This window comes from Monodelphis domestica, chromosome 5, assembly GCF_027887165.1.
Source record: "Monodelphis domestica isolate mMonDom1 chromosome 5, mMonDom1.pri, whole genome shotgun sequence".
NCBI classification, from domain to species: domain Eukaryota; kingdom Metazoa; phylum Chordata; class Mammalia; order Didelphimorphia; family Didelphidae; genus Monodelphis; species Monodelphis domestica.
The window spans coordinates 233,388,054-233,413,129 of NC_077231.1; the positions used below are offsets into that span (position 1 = coordinate 233,388,054).

Here is a 25,076-nt window from a genome sequence, read left to right on the forward strand (position 1 = left end):
ACAGATCAGAAAAACAGAAAATGTAAATCATCGTTCATTAAAAAGCTGACCTGAGGAAGGATGGCTCCCCTCCCCCCTCTCCTTCCAGGGCGCCTCAGTCACGCGCCATGCTCCCTGTCTGACGATACCCGCCACCCCCCACCCCCCCGCCCCCGCGCTAGTTCGACAGGTACTCGCTGCCACCACCACTACCGCGCTAGTCCGAGGGGTACCCGCCGCTGCCTCCGTGCTAGTCAGTCCTACGGGTACCCGCCCCTGCCGCCGGGCGCTGCCACGCTAGTCAGTCCTACGGGTACCAGTCACTGCGCTAATCAGTCGGACGGGTACCGCCGCCGCCATGCCCCTTATATCTGTGGACTACGAGGTGTTCGGCAGAGTGCAGGGTGTCTCTTTCAGAATGTGCACAGAAGAGGAAGCTAAAAAGGCCGGAGTTGTGGGCTGGGTTAAGAACACCCGCCGAGGAACGGTAAAAGGCCAAGTTCAAGGTCCTGAAGATAAAGTCAACTCTATGAAGAACTGGCTAAGCCGAGTCGGGAGCCCCAGTTCTCAGATTGATCGGACAGACTTTTCCAATGAAAAAACCATCTCTGAACTTGAGTACTCCAATTTTAGCATTAAATACTAGTGGAGAAAGAAATTCTTTTGAATAAAATGATGTTTAAGTGCCATACTGGGTTCCAAACGGATGAATTCATAGAAGGGAATCATCATGCTTTGTATTGCCATTTTTAAAAATGGAAATTTGTTCTAAAATTTTTAAACTATAATGTTATTAAAAATGCCTAGCACTGCAATAAATTAACCCAAATATTTTTAAAAGAATGAAAGTAGAATTTTAAAATGAGAAAATATCCATAAACAATGTATAGTATGAGTATCTAGTTTAACTTTAGCCCATAAAGCCTTGGAATGGAATGAATGTGACAATATGAATATTATTTCACTAGTCATCACATAATAAAGTTAACTATTTAAAAATTAAAAAAAAACTGACCTGAAACAGGTCAAGTTATCTCCCCCCAAGACTTCCTGAAAACCATGATTTTTTAAATCCTATACATTATTTTAAGAAATAAAAAAATGGAACCTGCCATGTCTACTAAGACCAGAAGAGTAAGGAAAAATACCAAGAATCTACCCTTCACATCTGGAAAAAATAAACTACCTAGAGGGAAAAAAACCCAAAAGGAAAAGCTTCAATAATATTCTAGCCCAAAGTTCTGAGCTTCTTGACCTAAGGAAGAAAAAATACTGCAAATATCCAGAAAGGAGCATTGAAATACACAGGTCCACAGTCAGGATCACACTTAATCAAGTACAAAGTTAACCAGAGAATTTAGTAATGGGAGGCAGTCAGATGACCTTATTTATTAAACTTGATGGAATGAGGCTGCACCAGCTTGGGTACACCTTGTACAATATGAACTAATTAGATAAAAAGGTGACAAGTTATCAATATCTTCCCAGATATTCATTTCTGCAAGAAGCAGCAAAATTTGTTTCTTCAGCCAATATTAAAGAGCAAAGTAATAATATTAAATTTCCAAGCTGTAGAGAACATCTTTGTCATCAAGATAGCCAAGGTTAAAAATAAAAGGAAATTGTCAACAAGGGTGTCTGGTCCTCTAGCAGCCTGTTTTCACCAAGCCAGACTGAGCTTTAATTATAGGCAGCTCTCTAGTTCAACTACTTACTGTAGTTTGGCCCTTTCGAACTCATCCATTTTGAACATTATTAATATTCTCTCCCCTTTTCACTGATCCTTGGCTTCAGGACTTCACAGGACTTCACAGGAGGTGCTATCTAAATGCTTATTTCCATTTCCCCTTCATGAAAAGGGCATTTCAGGATGCTCCACAGACTGAGCCAAGAAAGGTCTATTTATTAGAGTCAGCCTCTGGATTACATGTCATCTTTGGCATCAGAACTGTAGTCGGTGATACGTAAGCCCAAGTACCAGGAGCTGTCGTTTCTCCTGCAGGTACCATATATTGTGCTACCTTTGCCATCTAGTTCTTTACAGCCAAGATACGCCTACTACATGAAGTAGGTCCAATTTAATCACTTTCTTTACATGTACATAATGCATACTGTAACTGATGGCGATCTGCCTCGGAAGGCCACACCTTGGTTTATGGACTTCGTGCTCCTCCTAGAAAAGCGAGGGATCTCAGTAATCTACCTGTTCCAGTCTTCTTGATAGGGTAGGTGGGCATCAAGTTTTCTGGCTAGCCTAGGATGGTGCTGCACTGCTATAAACCCTGTCACTAGTCAGGGGTGAGGCTGGTGATCCCTGGTACTTGGGAGTTCTGAGCTCTAGCAGAGCTGAAGTCAATCAGATATCTGCACTTGGCCTAGTGCAAATAAGATAAGCCCCCAGGAGCAGAGGGGGTAAAGTGGTCCAGGATGGAAACAGAGGATAAAAACTTGAACCAATCAGTGGTAAATCTGGGCTACATTTCCAACATGGTAGAGATGGGGAGACCTACCCCTCAAAAAAAGAATTTTCTGTATAGAAATTATATGGTATTTCTCATGGCTCCTGCAGTGAGATCACCATCAGGATTTTCCCTCCCTCTGCCACAAGAACTAGGCTACGTATTTTCCCCCCTTAAAGGCAACAAAGTTGTCCCTGAGCCACTTGCTTGGCTCAAGCCACATACCTCTTAACAGATTCCTGGTTAGTTGAGACCATAAAAAAGCCTAGTCACATGGAGTTTGGGCCCTTCTGATTTGGCGGATGTCCCAAACAGGGACAAAAACCATGATTTGCTGATGAGACAAGTTTTCATACGGAGAAACTTGTGTCAACTTAAGCAAAGTGCTACAATAGTCTTGTTGAATATCCTTTACATTCTCTGCCTAAGTAAATCTTTGAATAGACCTACATATTTCTCATTTAATTTCAACTTTTAACAGGGGGCTAGGCTGATCAACTAATGAAATTTGAGCAAGAAACTGGGATAATGATGGCAAAGGCAAATACTTCTGAAAGGCAGTAGGTCCTGTAAAGATTAAAATTTAGGGAATATGGGGAGACTGAGGCATCTGAGGCAGGTAGAAATTAGTTTCTTTCTGCAAGAAGTATTATATTTTTTAGAGGTTTATTAAAGGTTAAAGTTTAAAGAATATACAAGTAAGAAACATGTGCCTAGGCCAGAGGCCTAGACAAAATAACCTCACATCATGCAAGAGACGCGCCTGCTCCAAAACGGAAGTCCAAAAAGAGCCAAGAGACCCTCTCAAAAGCCTTTGAATCAGCTTAAATACCTTCTCGATCTCGGCCCAGGTGAGATTACAAGGCATTCTGGGGAAGTGGAGCAAAGGCTCGTGGAAATTGTAGTCCTGTATTCGAGTCTATTTTTTACAATCCCCTTTCAACCTCCTCCAAGCCTAAGCTGGTCCCAAAGCCCTTTACCCCTTTTGGCTCATCCACGGGGATCACAGAGAGCAGAGGTCATGATCTTGGGCATCAGTTATCTTTGTGAATTTACTTAGCAACCTCTGCACAAATGACGATAAACAAGTCCCAATGGAATCAGTTGCTGGAATCATCTTGCCCTGGCATGGACTATTAGAACCTGTTGCAGGTGAAAAGATAAAATACCAAGGAAACAAAGGTTTAATGTTCTGAGGATATCAGGTTATTAGACAATTCATAGCAATTGCTCAGATCAGGAGAGCAGTTCCTTTCCTTAGTTTAGGCACTATGCTGTCTGATGAAAACTGTGCATACCATGATTTAAAAATACTTTGACCCAAAGAGATAATGGACACAAAGACTTGTACAAAAATATTCATAGCTGCGCTCTTTGTGGTGGCCCAAAACTGGAAAACGAGGGGATGCCCATCAATTGGGGAATGGCTGAACAAACTGTGGTATATGTTGGTGATGGAATACTATTGTGCTCAAAGGAATAATAAAGTGGAGAAGTTCCATGGAGACTGGAACAACCTCCAGGAAGTGATGCAGAGCGAGAGGAGCAGAACCAGGAGAACATTGTACACAGAGACTAATACACTGTGGTATAATCGAACGTAATGGACTTCTCCATTAGGGGCGGTGTAATGTCCCTGAACAACTTTCAGGGATCCAGGAGAAAAAAAACACCATTCATAAGCAAAGGATAAACTATGGGAGTGGAAACACCGAGAAAAAGCAACTGCCTGAATACAGAGGTTGAGGGGACATGACAGAAGATAGACTTTAAATGAACACTCTAATGCAAATACTATCAACAAAGCAATGGGTTCAAATCAAGAAAACATCTAATGCCCAGTGGACTTGCGCGTCGGCTATGGGGGGTGGGGGGGAGGAAAAGAAAATGATCTATGTCTTTAACGAATAATGCTTGGAAATGATCAAATAAAATATATTTAAAAAAAAAATACTTTGAGACAGAGCCAAGATGGCAGAAGAGAGACATGGAAGCCCTAAATTCTTCGAAAATATGCTCCAACCTACTTTAAAATAACACTTCAAAGAGAGGCAGAATCAACACAAGAATGAGGTAAACAACCTTCCTCCCTGAAGACAATTGGGAAAGTTGACAGGATAGATCTTGTTTCACGGAGACCAGAGTGGAGCACAGCCCTTAGTGAGGTTACAGAGAGGAACCTGAGCATAAACAGGTACCCTATCTCCCCCACTGCTTGAGGTTCTGAACCTGGGAAAAGCCAGCAGTGACCCCAATAGCAGAGCCCTTCTGCACCCACCCCTTGAGGTTCTGAGCCCTGGCACAAGCCCTAAAACTCAGCACAAAGCACCCCACACACACAAGTGCACCCTGCTGGTGCAAGTCCTGACAGAAACTGAATCAGCAACTGGAGATAGCTTCCAGAACTCAGCCCACAGATCCTGAGGGGATCTTAAAATTTGTGAGATTGCAGGCAACCCTTTGCTGGCACTGGGTACAAGACTTTGTTGCATAGATCAAATTTTGGGGGGGTCACAGTCCCAGGGAAAGGGGGAAGATTAGCAGAAACAGGACCCAGGTCACAGTTCAAGAGTGGAAAGGAATGCTTACGGTCAATTACACACCTGAGCACAGGCTAGTAGAAGACTGACCACACCTCTCCTTAGTTCATACCACCTTGAAAAAACTGAAACTTGTAGAACTAGCTCTGAGTATAGAAATAAGAAAAACTTGAAGTTTAGGAGAATGTTCTCTCTGCTCTGGGAACAGAGGCCAACTTTAATATAGGAATAAAAGTCAAGAAAAAGGCTAGGAAAATGAGCGAGCATTAAAAAAAACCATAACTATAGAAAAGTGTTATGAAAATAAGGAAGAGCAAAAGCAAACTTGGAAGTAGACAATGAGAACAAAGTAGCTACATGCAAAACCTCAAGGAAAAATGGGAATTAGAAGAGGTCAAAAAAGATTTTTAAAAATCAAATAAAATGGAGGGAAAATGAGGAAAAGAGATGAAAGCACTGAAAGAAAAGTCAATAGCTTGGTGAGAGAAGAAAAAAAAACACACTGAAGAAAATAACACCAAAAAAAGGATAAGCTAAATGTCAAAAGAGGCACAAAAATCCATTCACAAGAATTCCTTAGAAAATGGAATAGGCCAAATGGAAAGGGGTACAAAAATGCAATGAAGAAAAAGAACTTTTTAAAGTAGAATTGGCCATTGGGCAGCTGAGTGGCTCAGTGGATAGAGAGCCAGGCCTGGCTAGGAGGTTCTGAGTTCAAATGTGGCCTCAGATACTTCACTGCTGTGTGACCCTCAGCAAGTCACTTAACCCCAATTGCCTAACCAATACTTAGTATTGATTCTAAGACAGAAGGCAAGGAGTTTTCTTTAAAAAGCAGAATTGGCCAAATGGAAAGGGAGTTTCAAAAGCTCACTGAAGAAAATAATTTCTTAAAAAATTAGAATTGTGTAAGTAGAAGTGTTAATGATTCCATGAGACATCAAAAAATAATAAAACAATCAAAAGAATGAAAAAATAGAAGAAAATATTAACTCTCTCATTGGCAAAATAACTAGATCAAGGAGAGATAATTTAAGGATTATTGGACTACCTAAAAGCCATGATCAAGAAAAAGTCTAGATATCTTTCAAGACATTATCAAGGAAAACTGCCCATATAACTTTTTTTTTGCTTTTTAAGTTGCTCTTTATTTCTTTAAAGATCACTTTATATTTGAAACTACATAAGTCTTTTGTGTGCTTTGAGAAATTAATCCCCAGATATTTTATGCATTTTGTGGTTATTTGAAATGCTATTTTCCTTTCTATTATTTATTCTTACATCATTATATTTTCTCTTTTTAATTAATTTATTTTAAAAGTATTTTTCCATGGTCACATGATTCATGTTCTCTCCCTCCCCTCTTCCCATTCCTTTCCTGGAGATAATAAGCAATTCCACTGCATTACAACATGTATTCCCCAATATTCTTGAACAAAAGGATAAAATAGAAATTGAAATAATCCAGTCATCTCAATATGAGATCAATAGATCTCAAAATGAAAACTTCCAGAAATATCATAGCCAAATCCCAGAGCTCTGAGCCTATGAAGAGAATACTGCAAACAGCCAGGGAGAAACAATTCAAATATGGAGCCACAAGCAGGATTACCCAAAATTTCACAGCTTTTACATTAAAGGATCAGAGGAAGCCTGGAATATGATATTACAGAGGGCAAAGGACCTATGATAATAGCCAAGAATCACCTACCCAGTGAAATGGATATCATCCTTCTGAGGAAAGATTCTATTATTTAAAATATTATATTTACTCCTCTGCTAATCTAGGCAATTTATATATTTTTGCAAATTTCTTTCCATTTCACTTAAATTGTTAAATTTGTTGGCATATAATTGGGCAAAAAAAATTCCTAATAATTGCTTTGATTTCCTTTTCATTAATGGTAAATCCTTCCTTTTTTATTTTTGATGCCAGTGATTTGTTGTTGTTTTTTTTATTCATATTAATCAATGGCTTATCCATTTTGTTGGGTTTCTCCCCCCCCCCCATAAAACCAACTCAATTTTATTTATTAAATCAATCATTTTCTTACATCCTTACATTCAATTTTGATAATCTCACCTTTAGTTTTTAGGATTTCCAATTTGGTATTTAATTTGTTCTTTCTAGTTTAATTATAAAGCCAATGAATGCATTGCTTTGCTTTCTCTATTTTATTGATATCAGTCTTCCCAGTGCCATAGATGTTGACCATGGGCATTTGCGTATGGGCTTCAATAACTTTTCTATCATATTCAACACTGGTAACAACAACTATTCAGACTACTGCTCTAAGGCTATGACTACAAAGGAAACTAAGATTCAATAGAAATGTATTGCCTACCTCAGATTTGCAGGGATCAAATTATATTTTGGATGAAACATTTTGACCTAATTAGGAAAGGTGTTATTCTTGTTATAAGGTTAGATTTAGTACTAGTTTCTTTGGATTAGTAGTTTTCCCACTAGAGCTTCATATACCTACATTTTTGGTTATGATTAATTTCCATTTCCTGGGTACCACCTCCAATATGATCCTTATCTCTTGAGACCATATAATGGGCCTAAACCTAAAAGGCCCATTCTAGAGTAATTCACTCACAAGGCTTCCCCAAATTAGAGAAGTTTTGGATCCAATAAGGCTACTAGGTTGTGTAATTACAAAGCCAATTAAATTACCATCAGGTTGACCCTACTCACTTAAGCCTTTATATGTAAAGTGCTATATAAACATGCTTAAGACAGCCTCTGCTCTCAAAAGACCTTTATTAGGAAGAATACAGGCAATAGAAAGCAATAGAGATTTCAAATTAATTATATGACCAGGCCTCCTAAGTAAGCCTTGTTTAAAAAGAGGGAAGTTCTTCTGAAAGGCAAGATAAGGAAAGATGGAGAAAAAATATTTTTAAAATGGAGAATAACATGAGCAGAGACCCTTCCTCATTCCCCAGGACAATTAGAGATCATCCTGACTAGAAAAAACTCACATAGGAGAAAGGTCCAAAGACTTAGAAGATGAATCACTAAGTGGCCAGAAGCAAGAAGGTCTGGCCTCAAAGGGGAGATTTGTATTTGAGTGCTATTACTAAAGTGCCTGGGTTGGTCCCAGGCTTTGGTGTTCACTCAAAGGTAGAGCCTTTTGGGGGGAAGGCCATTCACACCAGCTGGACTCATGAAATTGAGTTATCAACTAGAATGCCAATTTATTAATTCACAAGAGAGGACAACTTGTAATACCTCAAGGGGGAAAGTCTTTGGCTTTTAAAAAAGATGGCTCTCAGAGGCTGCCAACAGAGAAAGTCAAGCAAAACTCCACAAGTCTGTGATCTGGCAAATATAATCAAGGAACTATGTGACACAAAACCCTGATATGACCTCCCTCCCTTCTTGGGAAACAAGGGGTTCATTAAATGTTATCTGACATGGAAAAGACTGCATATTACTGAACTGTTCTAGAAAAACCTGAATTCAAAATCCAAAAACTTAAGTCTGTTCACAAGCCATCAAAGTCACTAGCTTCAGTTGTAAGATGGGGCTGGCTGTCTTTGGCTTTTAATTCACAAAGCTACTAAAGTCTGAATGTAATAATGTATGTCAAATGTTAATAAACTGAAGAGTCTATGGTTTAAATGCTAGGGTTTTGAGAACAGGGCAGAGATTGGGGAAAAGACAGTCACCAAACGTGGCATTGAACTGGGAAAGCCTACCACCAAAAATGAATGAAGTTTGACTATAGGATCAGACCTGAATACTTGAATACTTTCTTTCTTTGTTTCAAAGAATTACATTTTTGTACCACTTTTAATATTTAAAAAGTCTCTGAAGTGAGGTAAACTAAGTCATTAATCAGAAAACCTACTTCTCCTTGGAGAAAGCAGAAATCAGAAATGAGCTTTCCTGTTAAGGTCAGTCAGCTAAGATCCCAAACAGCATATGGTCAGTATCCAAAAAGTGACTGCCTTACTAACAATGAAGTGAGTATAGGAGAACGTGCTAATGCCAAATCTGGTTTTTAGATGATAAGGCTTGCTTGTTTCATCAAGGTTATGTCTCATTAATGGACGTTGTTTGCTTTGTATCTTGCACCCTATAAAAACTACATTGTAACTTCAATCCGGAGCAGCTTTCAATAGGAAAGTCTGTCCTGGCCAGTAGATTCATTTATTAATCAATAAATTCATAAATATTGGTTCCATTAATTTGAACTTCTGGGTGTCTGGACTCTTTTTGTGAAGTGCACCACTTCATCTTGGGAAGGGGCTTTTTAATAATCAATTGTTAGTAAATATATTTCTATCATTAGCTCCAACCATACTATTTCAGATACCTGTTAACCCAGATAATAAAACAGAATAAATTTTAAGTATTTTGAGACCTTTTAGTCTTCTCTAATCTTTGCCTAGCAAAAATTTAAATCAAGTTCCCTAAAAAGAACCATCCACATCTGATCAGGTGCTCATAAGACCTAAAAAGAAACCTGTTTTCCACTTGTGGCAGTTTGAAACTAAGGTAAATTATTTAAGACATTCTCTCCCTGCTTCCTCAACAACTTCATCACTGAATTTAAATGAAATATTCAAATTTTAAGGTTCTAAATAGCTAGCAGAAATTACCATCAGAGAAAGTGAGAGTTGTTTAAGATATGGAAAGAGTGGAAATGAGAAAGAATATTCTTATTTTGTCTTTTTATCTAGCATTCCTCTGTATTTAAATAATTTTTTAAAGAGAGGTTTCTAAAAGATAATTACATGGTCACCCTTACCAAGAGTTCTGAAACCCTACAACTTTATAATCATATAGATTGTACTTTCCTCTAGTTTCATCATTTGCTGCTACTTTTTAGATTAGTTCACTTTTAGAAGTAGAATGAATTGCAGCTTGTAGCACAGCTGGAAAATAACAAGCTATCTCCATCTTAAATCTGAGTAACCAGTAGGAAAAGAATCTCCTTATACAGGAGGGATAGAATTTTTGACTCCATTTGCACAAGTCAAGCTGACTTCATATTTGACAACTCCACCTCATTTCAAGTAGCTTTTTTTTTCCCCTTTCAAGTAGCTTTGCCACTAGTTCGTTCCTTATGACAAATCCCTGCTTTTAACTGAGGAGCCTTCCAAAAGTAAACAGGCCTAAATGACTCTAGATTTGGGGGGAGTTTGGCTGGAGGAGGGTAGGATGGAGAGGAAGCAACCTAACAAAAAATAGAAAGGACAGAGTTCGAATGTGCCCTCCTACTTGGTCAAGGATGAAAACTTTCACACGTGGAAACCTCCTGCCCTTATTGCTCAGTCGTATCTAACTCTTCCTGACCCTGCATGGGATTTTCTTGGCAAAAATTCAGGAGTCATTTGCCATTTCATTTTTAGCGGATTAAGATAAAGAGAACTGAAGTGACTCGCTCAAAGTCACAGAACCAATTATCATCCTAGAGTAGAATTTGAACTCAGTTTTTCCCCTTCAAGAGCTACTTTAACAGGCAAGCAATACAGCCCCATGTCCAGGAAGAATCTAAAATCTGCAGTCATTAATTAGCGAAGGGTGAAAGGCATGCCTCGGGCACAAAGGTCCAGCACTTTATTTAAAGAACAAGCGGAATGAGGGGCGGGGAAGAACTACACATAGAGCCTGGCTCTTTAAACTTAAGAACAGGTGAAACTGACCAAACAACGAAAGAAACGAACCCCACCTGCCTCACGCAGCAATGAGGCGCCAGACGGTCACATGGGGGCCCCAGAGCCAATCAAAGTCACTCAGTCTCCCTCTGGTGCCCCCATCCCATCCCACAGCCTTACGCAGACCACGTGAATCGAGTGACCTCCCTATTTAGGGCACGTGCCCTTTTATTTCTAGCGTTCTCTTTAGCGCTTTTATGTAAGCCTAGCATTCTTTCTCCCCTATCTACTTACGTTTTTTACTTTTCTGACGGGGTGGTTTTAGGAAAAGCCTCTCTGTAGCAATCCCAGGGTCTTTCTTTGAAGCTCCTCAGTTGCCAAGTTATTTGGGGAGGCTGGAGGGGCAGAAGGATCAAATCGACTCCCCCCCCCCCCTCCGCCCCCAGTCATCCAATATAAGAGAAATGTGGGTTGAGAATCTTTAGTCTTTTAAAAACACTTGTTAAAAGTGTCTGAGTTGAGTTACTTTCTAATAGGATTTTTTGTAAAAGGATGGCAGGCCGTTTGTGGGTTTTGGAGCAGGAAGGGATTGATTTTGAAGTTTTATGACTGATACTTTGAAAAGAAAGAGAGAACACAGAGATCCAATAAAGAAGAGGGAGGATTTGCGGGATGAGGGTACAAGAATTAGGCTCCCTCTCCCATTGTGAAAAGAGCGTTGGATCTGTAATGACAGTCTTATTTGAAGGGGGTGGGGTGTACCAATCATTGCTCCCCAGCTGAAATTATTACTTCAACAGCGGCTTCCTCCGTGAGGAGGGAGCTTGGAGTGAGGCTGGCTTCAATGATTATTTCCAAAATGGAGTTTGGAAGGCTTTAGCCGTTAACCCCAACTCCATGCCCTCCCCCACCCCCCAGCTTTTTTAAGGAAGGCCATACTATTGTTCCCCTGAGAAAATATTTGGGAGCTTCAAAGATCAGGCAACCCAGCAGATAAGGTTAGGGGGGACTAAAAAATTGTTCCCCCTAGTAAGAAGTTTTGGGGGAGGCTAGAATAATAGATCACTGACCAGAAGTGAGAGTTTGGAGGGTTTAAAATATTTATTATGTCCATCCCAAGGAGAAGAGTTTGGAGGGCTAAAATAATTGCCCCCACCCACTGAGGAAGGTGAATTGAGAGGCTAAAGCAGTTGTTTCGGGCAAGTGGGAGTGTGGGGGAGGTAAATCAAGTGTCCTGTCCCATCCCTTAAGTGAGGAGGGAAAGTTGGGGAGCTAAAAATCACAAACTCACCCCCCCAACCCTCACCCAGTGATGAGTGATATGGACTGGGCATAGATTGCTGTTCCATTTGTGAGGGTTAGGATTTTTCTTCTTCTCTGGAGCATTTGAAAAGTCAGGAGACTTGCAAAGATTGCCCACCCCACCCCCCAAATTGGGGAAAGGCTTTCCACAAGCCCACCTCCAGTGAGAAAGATACTACAGGGACCTACAAGGAGGGCTTTTCACCCAAGCCAAATGGGGAGATTTTTTGTTTGTATTTTTGAAGGGGGTAGGGTCCTATTCCTTCCCTTCAAGATGTGGGAAGGGAGGTCCTTCAAATGATTGGATCTGGGATCCCTGAGTCAGCCCCAATCCAAGCTCAGGGGCACTCCCTCCAATAAACAGTCATCATGGGGATATGCTGAACAGGTCATCCACCTTTAAAAGAAAACCAACAGATTGTAAGAGAAGCATTTCAAGTTTAAATTTCCCTGTGGACTTTTTTAGGTTCTTCAATTGGTTCTCTTGCATAAGCCTCCTGGTTAAATACTTGAAATTTCTTGAAAACTCGAGCCTAATAATTTTTGTCCAGCTGCTCTCCATAGCCCCCTATTACTTGTGCACTCAAAGCATTGTCACCTGGACCAGCAGGTGTGAACTCCTTTATGTTTACCTCAAACTTACTCAGGACTCTACCACAGTATCTACCACAGTATCATCATCTGAACCCAGTCATCCATCTTAGAATCATAGATTTGCAGCTAGAAAGGTCCTTTGAGTTAACCACCTAATTATGCAGTTGAGGAAATTCAGGCCCAGAGATGAAGTTGATTCCATCAAGTCCACAATAGCTGCTGGATCAGCACTAAAACTTAAACACACATTTCCTGCTTCCAAGAAAATGTTCTGCCCTCCATACCACACTTATCCTTAGGGTAGGAGCCACCAAGTGGATCCAGCTTATCATGTAAATAGCAGATACTAACTCCTTTTTTCCTTCCTTCTCCCCTAGGTCATCCAAGTCTCCAAATGAGGAGTGAAACTATGGCCCCTTCTTGAGTGCTTGGGGAGTTCTAGTGGCAGGCTTCAACCTTCAGCCTTACAATCTCTGCATGGGTTATAGACTACTTACTGTAATAGTGCTACAAAACAAAAACAAGTTATTGCTAGAGCACTTTTGGCTTAGATGGCAATCTTTCCCCATGGGAAAGGCTTAAAAAAAAAAAACCCTCAAATCTTGAATACATCTCCTGATATCTCTAATATCTAGGCTTGTTTGTATTCCTTGTACTCTTTTCATCCTTTGAAAACCCTTCTTGGGGATATACATGCTGCTAGTAAGATCAGTCCCATTCAACCCTACGTTCTAAAAGTTTGTTTTTTAAAAGATGGGAGATATAACAAATGCCAATAGAGAAGATACTTTTTAACTTGATGGAATTGGTTATAATTCAAAGGCCTATCTAATAAGCATTGATGAGTAATAGAGGTATGAAGACAGTCCTTGCCCTCAAGAAGCTCATTCTACTTGGGCAGAAGCCGTTCAAACAGATAAACAAAGAGGGGGAAAGTGTCCTAATAATTAGGAGGACAAAGAATTATCCCTTAGCATCTCTAGAATCCTCTTGTTGGATGATAAGAGGAATGACTAAGGACAACAAGTTCCCCCCCATAAGCACACAGGGGATACTAAAGAATGAGAATGGACAAAAGAGACAGAGTGGCTAAGAAAAGAAAGAGGTTTATTATAGACAGCTTACACATGGGTAAATGTGAAGACTGGCTGATGTATAGATCCCCTTAAACCATCCTATCCTAAGGGGGACTCTTATAGGGAGGGTCAAACAAAGGCCTACACAACAAGACTGGGGTGTTCACACAGGCTGCATTGGGACTGTGCTGATAAGGGTGTTCTCAGGGTTGGAAAGATTTGCTCTCAGGCCTGATAGGACATTTTCCCAGAACCAGCAAGGAAAGTCCCAGGGTCAACAAGATATGGCAGTGTGCCTGAAGGAAGCTCATGTGCACATACTCTCTGGTGAATGGTCAATGTTTCTGGTGGCCCAGTTATGCAGCTAAAGCTGCAGCATCCCACATTCCCAGGGAGGAGTGCAGAGGAGATACATATATTTTTTCCTCATGTTTAATTTAAGCAGTTTATTCTTGTTTAGTTACCTTTTTAAGTCTATTTTGATTCCTACTTTTGAGTCTGAAAGTTTTTGCACAACTTTTGTCTTTTCATCAGGAATACTTAGAAATTCTCTATTTCATTAAAAATTCATTTTCCCCCTTCAGTGCTTGTACTTGGGTTGAATAAGTTATTAGCTCTAAGCTCAAGAAGCATGGGACTGTGCCCCCTCTTTTCCAGAAACAAAGCTGAATTACTGTATAAAGGTCACAAAATAGACTGATAAAATTTAAAAAGACAAAAAACTCTCACCATATAAAGTTAACACATTGTCAGGGAAGATCAAAACAGATTCAGAAGAGGACAATTATACTAAAACAACTACATGTGAAGCCTAAAAAGAAATTGTGAAATGGTGTTAGACCTAAAAAGAACCCCTTGAAGAGCTCAAAAAAAAAAATCTTAAAACTCTAAGACAGATAGAAAAAAACTTGGGAAAAGAATGATGCAAGAAAATCATGAGTCAACAGATTGGTAGAAGATATATAAAAAATCACTGAAGAAAATACTAAAAACTAGAATTGCTCAAATGGAAAAGGAAGTGGGAGAAAACAATGATGGGAATCCATGGTGCATATAGAGTGGTTACCCTTGGCAAGGAGAAGAACTATTTCATGAGAAACCAGAGTGAAAAAGAATATTAGGGTAGGGGGGAGGAGGAGGATATCAGAGAAGTATAAAATGAAAAGAGAGATCTTTTGGTGAATGACTTCAAAATATTTTTTTTTTGGTGAAAGATGAATTGAGATCTTTATCTGAAAAGCTAGCCAGCTTTGGGGATATAGACATACAAGGCAGTCTTGATTACAGTTTCATATTCAACTCATTTATTTGTATATTGAAACGGTCATTTGTTTGAATAGAGTATCAGGAAAATTTTTTTTAAAAAATTGAATAACAGATGAGGGGAAAAATAAAAGTGAGAGAAATGCCATGGGATATATGGCATTCTGAGAAGCTTGAGGACAGATGAAACGTGGAATAGCTCCTGTGAATAGTGGAATAGAGAATCTTTTAGAGAAGTAGAAAGGCTGCCTTTTTGCAATGGGTCTCAATTGACGTCATAATGACCACATAAATTTGTGATGGAGCCATTCAGCATTTTTGTCACTTTCAACCCCACTCATAAATAATGGAGGCAAGTTAGAAGGAGTCTAAGGCTGAGTTTGGCAAGACATGATTGTTAGGGCATGGGATTCAGGAATAGACTAATGGTGTAGCATTAAAACTTGTTCACCACAGATCAAGCCTACAAAGGTAGAATATAGCCAGTTCAGGAAAGAAAGAAAAGTGTGGGAAAATATTGAGGGATAAAGGGATGGGTAGTCTAGTAATGACAAAGCAAAGGGTTAATTAAATGTTATACAAAGCCTAAGAAAAGGTGGAATGATTAAAAATTATCAAAGGAATTTTCTCATTCACAAATAGGAAAAAATTACTTATGGATGATTAAATCAATAGTTGTGTGTAGCTGAGGAGAGTGTGGGGGAGTAGATCATGGGAACTGAGTAGTTTGAGGGAGAATGTGAGATATTGAGGAATCAAATCAATATATGTTCAAAAACTCCTAGTTTGGGAGCAGCAGTTGGGTTAAAGAAAGACTGAGCAAAGCATTGAACTCAATGGAATTTCAGATGTTGATAAGTAATGGCCCCCATAATCTGGATTGGGTTAGATAGCATGAACCTTCAAGAAGTTGCTGAATGGCAATAGTAGAGGAAAGACGCTTAGAAGTAGTAATATGAAGTAAGGTGGATTTGTCTTCCCCTGTGCAATGAGTTGAGTCATGGATGAGAAAAGAATTGTTAACCACTGCTAGAAAGGATATCCAGGGAAGCAATGCTTGTCAGGAGGGAATCATATCTTCTCAGTGACCCACGACAGAAGGTTTAAGATGAAAAGACAATTATTAATTATGGGGCAAATATTCTTGAGGGGATTACAAAAAGGGACAGGCAAATTTGGAACGGTATGGGTGGGGAAATGGGAATAAGAAAAAAGACAGCTAGAGAACAAATTTTATTTGACAGCTGGGGGATCAGAACCACTAGGATGGACAAGAAAATAAGGTGAGATGGGAGTATGCTAAGCATTAGGAAATGATTTGAGCAGAATATCAGTATCTGGAGAAAGGTCTATTGAGTGAGCCTAATTATTTTTATCTAGTTCAAGGTTTTCTTTTCAGGCATATCCTTAAGGTCAAATGATGGTATTATGGCCTATGTGCCCTGGAGGTGGGCTCTAAAAATGTTCTTTTTAAATAAATTAAATTTACAACTTTTAGAGGAAAATGTCCTCCTCCTCAATAAAACACAAAACCCCTTCAACCTGAAGGCTATAGATGAAGGGAATAGGACTTGGTTTAGAATAGGGGAAGTGGAGAGAGAACCTTCCCTGATATTTTTCTCAAGGAATAATCTGTCTCTTTCAGATCTTGATTCTAGAGGTTCTTATTACTGAAAAACTGCCCCCAGAAACCAAAACATGGTCACTCCCATCTACCTAGAACCATTCAACTTAATTCCAGTCTTTGAATTCTAGTTCTAATTCATTCGGCTTTGTCTCCATCAAGCAGCTGTCAATCTTAGGGCCTGAAAATCTCAGTGGCTCCCCACTTAACTCCCAATTTGAGCTTCCCTTCATTTTGTTTTGCTTGAGACCTGTGATTTCACTGGCAGATGGCCCTCCCAATGAGTCAAGTGTCTTTCTCAATGCATATTAGTAATCTCTGCAAGTTAGAGTATTAAGATAGCTGCCTGGGGTAATGAGACATTGAGACTCGACCAGGGTCCCAAAGCCTATTCGCCTCTACGGGAGACTTGAACCTGGTTTTCCTTGAATCGGCACCAGCGGCTCACTAGTGACTAGATCAGGCTTGCCCCACTCCTTTACCGAGTTAATTCATAAAAAAAGAAACCACAATTCTATGGAACGAGTAGCATTAAAATGATACCTGTAATGAGGCCCCTGGGGAAGTCATTCTTTAGGGTACCAGAGGAATTCTATAGTATAGGAAAAATGAAGATTTCATTGGACTCCTATTGATTTGATAGGTAATAGGAATAAATGGAGTGACCTCATCTAGTGGAGTATTGTCTACACTGCACTGACTGGATCCCTTAGGTCTGCGATACAACATAGCTTCTTGGGTGTGGCTAAGTTTCCAGAGACAGACTACCACTACACAGTCACATTCAAATTTAGGAGGACACGACCCTTTTATTTATCACTAACTTTCGAACCCTCATTCAATGGGTCTTCTAGATACACAATAAGACACTCGAAAGAATGGCACTTAAAGACCTTATTCTAACCATTAAGCTAAAAGAAATACAAATGTTAACATATTCAAGCGAATGCACAAATGAGAACTATATCCCGTCGTACACATCAACCCAGAATATATTCTTCCACCAAAGTACTCAATAGATAAGATGAAGAATGAGTACATACACATGCAGAAACCTGGTAGAGAAATGCATGAGGAAGGAAAACTCGTGTGCTTAGGGTAACTCAAAATTCCAAATTCAGTCTTCGATGTTATGGAACATTTTACCACACAAAACTACTCTTAACTGCTTAGCTTTTTATTTTCACCATTCTTTAGCTACAGGAGACCTCTTCTTTACTTAAATATGGCCTTTACAAAATTTTTCCATTTACCGCCACCCTTAAAAAAGTATTTAGAAGGTGCTCTTAATATAAATAAGTAGGTTATTTTTTAAGTCAAAGAACTGCAAAATTCCTCAAGCTGACTTTAGATGGACCTTTATTCATTTTAGGCAGACCATGTTTTATTGCATTTCACAGATAATTATGTTTTTACAAATTGAAGGCTTGTGGTAACCTTATGTCAAACAAGGCTATTGGGCACCATTTTTCCAACTTCTGTGCTTTACACTGTCTCTCAATGCTCTGGCAATTCTCACATTTCAAACTTTTTTCACTATTAGTATATCTGCTATGGTGATCTGTGATCTTTGATGTTACTGTTGTGATTGAGTGGGATGAAGTACCACCCACCCCAAATTACAATGAAAAATCTGAAGTCAGAAAGTGAGTAGAAGAGACAGAAGTTACTTATTTTTCAAGAAAAAGGGCACCTTGCCTAAGTGAGGCAGAAATGTGAAGCATAGGTGCAGATACAAACATTATATAGGTTCCTGATGTGAGACTTCCCCCCTCCCTCCTCTGTTCAACCTTTCTTTGTCTGGGGACAAGGACTTACAATCTAGGCGCAATGTCTACCCCAATCAGAAAATAGCAAGATACATGAGCTCATCACTTGGGAGGGGGTTGAGCTCACCCTAAATTTTCAAAGTTAAGAAGAAATAAGGGAGCATCTGCAGCTGGGCTGGCTGCCTCCTCAGGTGCCAGGCTACCTCCGAAATCTTCTAGACAAATAATCAAGAAGTTATTGAATCTAAGACACACTGATCTACACATTCCATTCTTAACTAGGGGTATAAACTGGATGCTTATTCTGAGAATAGCACACTTAATTCTATCTCATTCATAACTCTCTCCCTCTCTCCCCCCACCCCTCTCTCTCCATCCTTGGGCTTCCCTAGTAGTCCTTGAGACACAATATTGCAAAGAGGGTCAGTTAATAACCCAACAATGGCCTCTAAGTGTTCGAGTGAAAAGAAGAGTCAATCAATGTGGCAAACTTCATTGTGGTCTTATTTTAAGAAATTACCATGGCTACCCTAACCTTCAACAACCACCGTCCTAATCAGTAAGCACCCATCAACATTAAAGGCAATACCCTCCACCAGCAAAAAAGATCAGAACTTGCTGGAAGTCTCAGATGATGGTTAGCCTTTTTAAGCTATAAAACATTTTTAAATGATGTACATTTTTTAGATATAATACTATTGCACCCTCACTAGACTACAATATAATGAAAACATAACATATAGTGGGAAACCAAAAAATTCACATGATTCACTTTATTGCTGTGGTCTAGAACTAAACCTTCAATAACTCCTTCGTATGCCTATCCCTGAATGCTGTGCTATCCATTCAGTATAGAGCTCACAGGAGCATGGTTCTGGATACCACAATAGTTTCAAAGCCCCTTTTTCTTTTCCTTTTCAAGCTGGAAGTGGCAGCAAAAAGCAGCAATTACCTGTGAAAATCTTAACCTTTCTGAATCCTGGTGGCTCTGAAAGGCAATTGAGGTGGCACTAGGACTCTGCCAATGAAATCAGTTCTCCAAAAATTTCCAAATTACATGGGAAAGCTATTACTTTATGCACATTTTGGCTTTTCATTCTAAAATAAAATCATGTTTCTATTTCTATTAGATATCAAATGTTCACTGATAGATTATGATATTCCCACATCCTTTGACAATTAATATAGATTTTTCCCATTTCATAGAAACGGTCTGCCCTTTCTTTCTAGCTGTTCCTTTTAAAATGGTCTTTATACCTGATAGATAAGGCTTGAGAGCGGGGACTTTTATTTTTATCTTCTATACTTAGTAGATGTTTAATATACTATAAAAGTTAAAATTAAATCTCAATAGTATATTTTAAGAGGTTTATTAATGATCATTAGAAATCAAGGAATAAAAAAGATACAAAATAAAGACCACATGCCCATGGCTGGTTAGTCATTTTTTAGTCAACCCCACTCACCACCATCAATGCTGATTCTAAATCAGAGAGTGGGAGCCTCCAAAACCCATGCCCTTTATCCTCTGTCTATAGGAAGTACTTAATGACAGGAAGTCAGTGGACTCTTGGGATATAGGTAACAGATTTTCAATCATACATTCCCCCTGAGACCTGCGGAAGACTAGTCTCTCCAGGGGGTCTTGTAAACATACCAACTTTGAAATTGCAATAATTTGAGGATAAGAGGAAAAGAGAACAAAACAAATAATTGCTAGGCGCATTGACAAAAAGCCAGTTAGGGGACAGTCCCCTTTTGGCATAAGAGTATGCATTCAAATTAAATGTTCAATAAACCTTTAGTTCAATCAACCACACCCAAAGTTCATTCTGGATCTTCTTGATGTAGCTTGTGGTCTGTGGAGGCATCTTCATGGTGCCTTCTAAGAAGAGTTCATTTTCTGGATTTGGAGCGGTAGCATGTTTCTTAACCTAAAATTACTCTCAAGAATTTAAATTTGCAATTTAAAATAATAATAATACAATACTTAAATTTTTTTCTAGCCAAGATTGCTTAATAAGATGTCAAGATTCAAATTCAGTTCCTCAGATTCCAAATATAACAACCTTTTAACTGTCCCATAATGACTAACCGTTGGGAAAGTAACCTAATCAGGAGACCAAAAATTTATTGCATAACAGTAACTACTTAGGTAATTAACCCCTCATTGGCCTTATGCAATGTGGATGAAAGGACCATCTAATATAGGATGACTTTCCTATGTGTGGCAGTTAAATATCTTGTATCTAGCCCATATATTACCAAGGACAACAGAAATTTCTACCTTTACAAGGAGCAAGGAGTTCTGCGGTCAGATGCTCTCTTAACTCTCCTATCTGTAAGAAAGAAGAAAGGTATTAGGCTAGAATTAGATTTACTTACATATTACATATTGGTAGTATACGAGTACAGTGTTCTCTTTTAGGAGATTCGGATTAAAAATCACTTTCTTTGATTACTCCCAAGGAGAGGATAATGCCTTACTCTCTCAGCATCTTAGCTTCCTCCCACCAAATGCTTGGCATAGGCACATGATCTTAGATCTTGGGAAAGCCCATTCTCTGAGCAAATAGTAAACAAGAGCCAGGGAATTAAGGGAAATCTTCCCTCATGCTGATGCCTCTGGGCTCTCCCATTAAAAATGTTTACACCTTTCTCTCTCAAACTCTTGCTTCTTTCTCTCCTCTGGTCTCTCTGCTCATTTGTGTTATTGAAGGTTCAGAGGACTTACAAGCTAATCAAGAAACATACCTCCTTCCACATATTGAGAATGTGGTTCTTAAAGCTGTTTCAGGGAACCATCCTAAATTGTCTATGAATAGTCACGTTGCATTCCCTCCTTGTGCCAAAACTTTGGCAATTCCTTGAAAAAAATCAGCTGAGATAAACTTGAGACTTGTTACTACATAGCATAAACACAATGCAGGAGTTAAATAGCAAGAAAGATTTCACCTGTGTTCCTGATAACTCAGACAAATGTAGTATCCTTGAAAACAAATTATGCATTAGCAATATATGCAGTAAATAAAGCAGCACTGATAGGAGCCTGAAAGAGATCTGTGAAAGTGAACATCCCAAATTAAATGCAATATATGTTCTTCATTGTTCAGTAGTTCAGTCAGGTCCAATTCCTCATGAACCCCATAGACCATAGCCTGCCAGGCTCTTCTGCCCTCCACTATCTCCCAAAGTCTCCGACCTGATGTTTGTTGCTTCTTCAACACTATCCATATCACCCCCTGCCATTCCCTTCTCCCTTTGTCTTCAGTCTTCCCCAGCATTAGAATCTTTTCCAATGGGCATCAGTATTTGTCCTAATGAATAGTCAGAGTTGATTTCTCTAAGCATTGACTGATTTCATCTCCTTGCTATCTAAGGATCTTTCAAAAGTCCACTCCAGAACTACAATTTTAAAGCCTTGATTCTGTGGCTTTCAGCTTTCCTTATAGAGCACCTCTTACATCCAAACATTACTATGGAAAAAAATATTGCTTTGTTTATAAAGACCTTTATCAGCAAGATGATTTCTGTTTTTTAGTATGCTGTCCAGGTTTGTCATAACTTTCCTTTTAAGGAGCAAATATCTTTCAATTATATTGTTACTGATATTATCTGCAGTGATCTTTAAATCTAAATATAAAATCTAAGACTGATTCCATTTCCGCTCCCTCTATTTGCCAAGAAATGATGGGACCAGTTGCCAGGATCTTAGTTTCTTTTTTTTAAAAAGTAAGCGTCAGGCCAAATCTTACTCTTTCCTCTTTCACCTCCATCAAAAGGCTTCTTAATTATTTTTCATTTTCTACCACCATAATGGTATCATCTGCATCTGAGACTGTTAATATTTCTCCTGGCACTCTTAAGCCCAGCTTTTGATTCATCTAGTCTGGCATTTCTCATGACATACTCTGGATATAAGTTAGATAAATAAGTTGATAATATACAGTCTTGTCCTACTCCTTTCCCAATCTTAACATTCTTAGTTGTTCCATGTTCAGTTCTAAATGCTGCTTCTTGACGTTCATACAGATTTGTCAGGAGACAAGTAAGATGGTCTGATATTCCTATCTCTTTAAGAACTTGCCCCATTTTATTATAATCTGTGTTGTCAAAAACTTCAGAATAGTTAATGAAGCTAATGTAGATTTTTTTTCCTGGAACTCTCTTGCTTTCTCCACAATCCAGCAAATGTTGGCAATTTGGTCTCTGGTTCCTCTATCTTTTTAAAAACCAGCCTGCACTTCTGATAATTCTCCATTCACATATTGCTGAAGCCTTTTTGCAGAATCTTGCTAGTGTGCGAAATGAGTGCAATTGTTTAATAGTTTGAACATTTCTTGACCTAGAGCCATATATCCTGGAGAGTGAATTTAAGTGTGCTTTAGGAAGCATTGCTAACAGTAAGGCGAGTAGAAGTGACATCATTTCAGCTAACATGTTTAAAAATTTAAAAGATGATATTGTTAAAATGTTGCACTCTGCCAGAAAATTTGTAAAACTCAACAGTGGCCACTGGACAGGAAAATGTCGGTTTACATCTCAAAACAAAAAGAAGGGCAATGCCATAGTAGTCTTCAATTATTCATTAACAAACTAAAGAATAAAACAAAGCAAAGCTAGTTATCTGTAACAATTTCATTGGACATATAATTTTTTTGGAGGCAAACAGGGCTTAGTGACTTGCCCAAGGTCACACAGCTAGTAAGTGGCTGAAGCTAGATTTGAACTCAGATGTTCCTGACTCCAAGTCTTGTACTCTGTCCATTGATCTACCTACCTTCCCTGGGCATATACATTTTAAAAAACAAACTATTTAACATGTATGCAAAAAATGAGCAAGATATTGCTGCCACATGAATATAGTCCTGAATATATACACAATAACAATAATAAGTATGCTAAACGATACCTTGTGTATACTATTGAACTTGGGGAAAAAAATATGAACACATATCTAGCTGACAATGCTAGGGAAAGACCATGTGAATTGTGTCTTGTGTCTAATTAGTTACCGCTCACTGGAGGGATGGAGGTTTAGTTTCCCTGTTACCATCTGAGCTCTAATGCTGTATACTTGAGCTAAGAAATGGTATAAGGCAAGCATTCAGGGTCATTAGCTTTGTTTACACTTTGGCTGATACCAGGCAGCTTGGCTATCAGTTCATTTCTGTCTCTGGGTCAGCTTTTTCTTAGGAGGCTCCATCATAGAAGAAAGAAGCTGCCTCTGAGTTTAGTTCTCTTTTCCTGGACACACCTATTTTATCACACTTATCTAAGCCAGGACGTCTTTATACAATTATTAGATAATCTCCGTCTCAGCATCAGCTAACCTGACTGTACTTTGTTTCTCTGCATCTCTTCACTGGCACGTCCCATTGACATTCTTACAGGCAATAAGTAGTAGCAGAGAACAGCCCTGTAAGGATCCCCTCCATTCTCTGTGGTGATTTTGTAAACAGAACACAGCCAGCCTCTAGGTGGAGTCTGTTGGCTTGCTTCCCAACTCCTGGCATGTCAGGAGAACGGTCCCCTCGCCAAGATGTGGGCCGTGCAGCTTTGAGTCCATTTCTGTCCCAGCTCTTCTGAGCTGAAGCCATGGCGGCTAGGGCAGGCTCTCTCAAAGGAGACACGCACCGGAGCGGAATAGTTGCATCACCTTCATGTGAGGTTCTGAAACACAAATCGGCGTGTAAGGATAGTTCTTGCCCCAACACAAGTAAAAATAGCATCACGCCTGCAGCAGAATTTCTGGTTATGTGCACATTCTAGAAAATAGGTGTTGACTTATTGGTTTTTACCCCAGTCTTAGTCTTCCTGTTGCTCAGCAGTGTGCCTATGAAATGGGCAGGGGAGGGAGTGGTTCTAGAATGGGTGAGGCTGAGTAAGGCCAGTATTTCCTTCAGTAGTTTGCACTCATGATCTGTCTCAGTCAGAGTGACTCCTGACAGGGAATTTATACACTGAAAGATACTTGACTCAAAAGTTTGGAAATAGTACCTGGTTGCTTGTGCGCGCTTCCTAAAATAAAAATCAGTCTCCACTAAGCTAGGACCTATTTTTATTATGTCCTTCCAGAGATGGAAAAGTAATAGAGACAAGTTCCAGAGGCTTGCTGTTATTTATAGTCTTCAGATAGACCATCCAAGTTGGTAATGCTTTACTTTGTACAATTCTGTCCAAAATTGTTTACTTCTTGGTGACAATTGCCGCCATCTTGGGTCAGGAAAATCTTTTTCTTCCTGCCAAAGGGCCTCATCCCATATTTTTAAAGTAATCGTGAAAGGCCTTCATGGCTATTGGAAAGGATTCTCTTGATTGTACTGGCTGCTTCCTGATTCCATGAGTGGGAACATAATTGCAGTCCAAAACTGCACTCCATTGCACAACTCAAATTTTTGCTGTTGTCTCAGCACTAGTGTCTTCTTGTGACTAGGAGTTAAGAGGATTAGAACCATTTTCTTGGTTTTTGGCTTGTATCACTTCCCTTAGTATTTCATCAAACCTGTGTTCCTACTCGCAGTGGGAGTCTAGGAAGATGGATGCAACAAACACAGTTTGCACATTCATTTAGCAGAATGTCTTAAGTTTTGAGCTTTCAACTAGACTTCCTATTGGTTGTAGCCCAGCTTCTTGGCTGGCACAGCTCTCAGATCTCCTTCTGGTATCACTATAGCTCCAGTGTTACCTGGCACTCTGGACAAGGCATCTGCATCCATATTAGTCTTACCAGACCTGGAGTATATATATTGAAATCACAGTTGCCTAGCATTGCTCCCCATCTCTAGCAAATAGAGTCATTTGGCTTTGGTCAAAATATGTCAGATGGACATCAGTACACATTTGAAGGTTAGTTA

At 39.3% G+C, this 25,076-nt stretch overlaps 1 protein-coding gene and 2 long non-coding RNA genes across 4 annotated transcripts in view; 2 read left to right on the forward strand and 1 right to left on the reverse strand.

Annotated features, from left to right (window-relative positions):
* Positions 1–25,076, reverse strand: part of LOC103100417 (uncharacterized) — a 95,192-nt gene that overhangs the window by 14,213 nt on the left and 55,903 nt on the right. The window contains exon 3 of the long non-coding RNA XR_008912361.1: positions 20,507–20,558. This is a non-coding gene — a long non-coding RNA (uncharacterized LOC103100417). The remainder of the gene's footprint in view (positions 1–20,506; positions 20,559–25,076) is intronic.
* LOC100019935 (acylphosphatase-2-like) lies at positions 148–668 on the forward strand. Its single transcript, XM_016426264.2, has one exon. The coding sequence runs from the start codon at positions 338–340 to the stop codon at positions 623–625; it is 288 nt and encodes a 95-aa protein (XP_016281750.1). The 5' UTR covers positions 148–337; the 3' UTR covers positions 626–668.
* On the forward strand, positions 10,647–13,113 carry LOC130453562 (uncharacterized). Of its 2 annotated transcripts, none has more exons than XR_001625093.2 (2): positions 10,647–10,850; positions 12,865–13,113. It is a non-coding gene; the product is annotated as an uncharacterized LOC130453562 (long non-coding RNA). The 2 variants fall into 2 exon arrangements; XR_001625091.2 differs by lacking the exon at positions 10,647–10,850 and adding an exon at positions 10,857–11,759.

Coding starts and splice junctions, on each gene's coding strand:
- LOC100019935 (XM_016426264.2), top strand. CDS start 338: ATGCCCCTTATATCTGTGGACTACGAGGTGTTCGGCAGAGTGCAGGGT.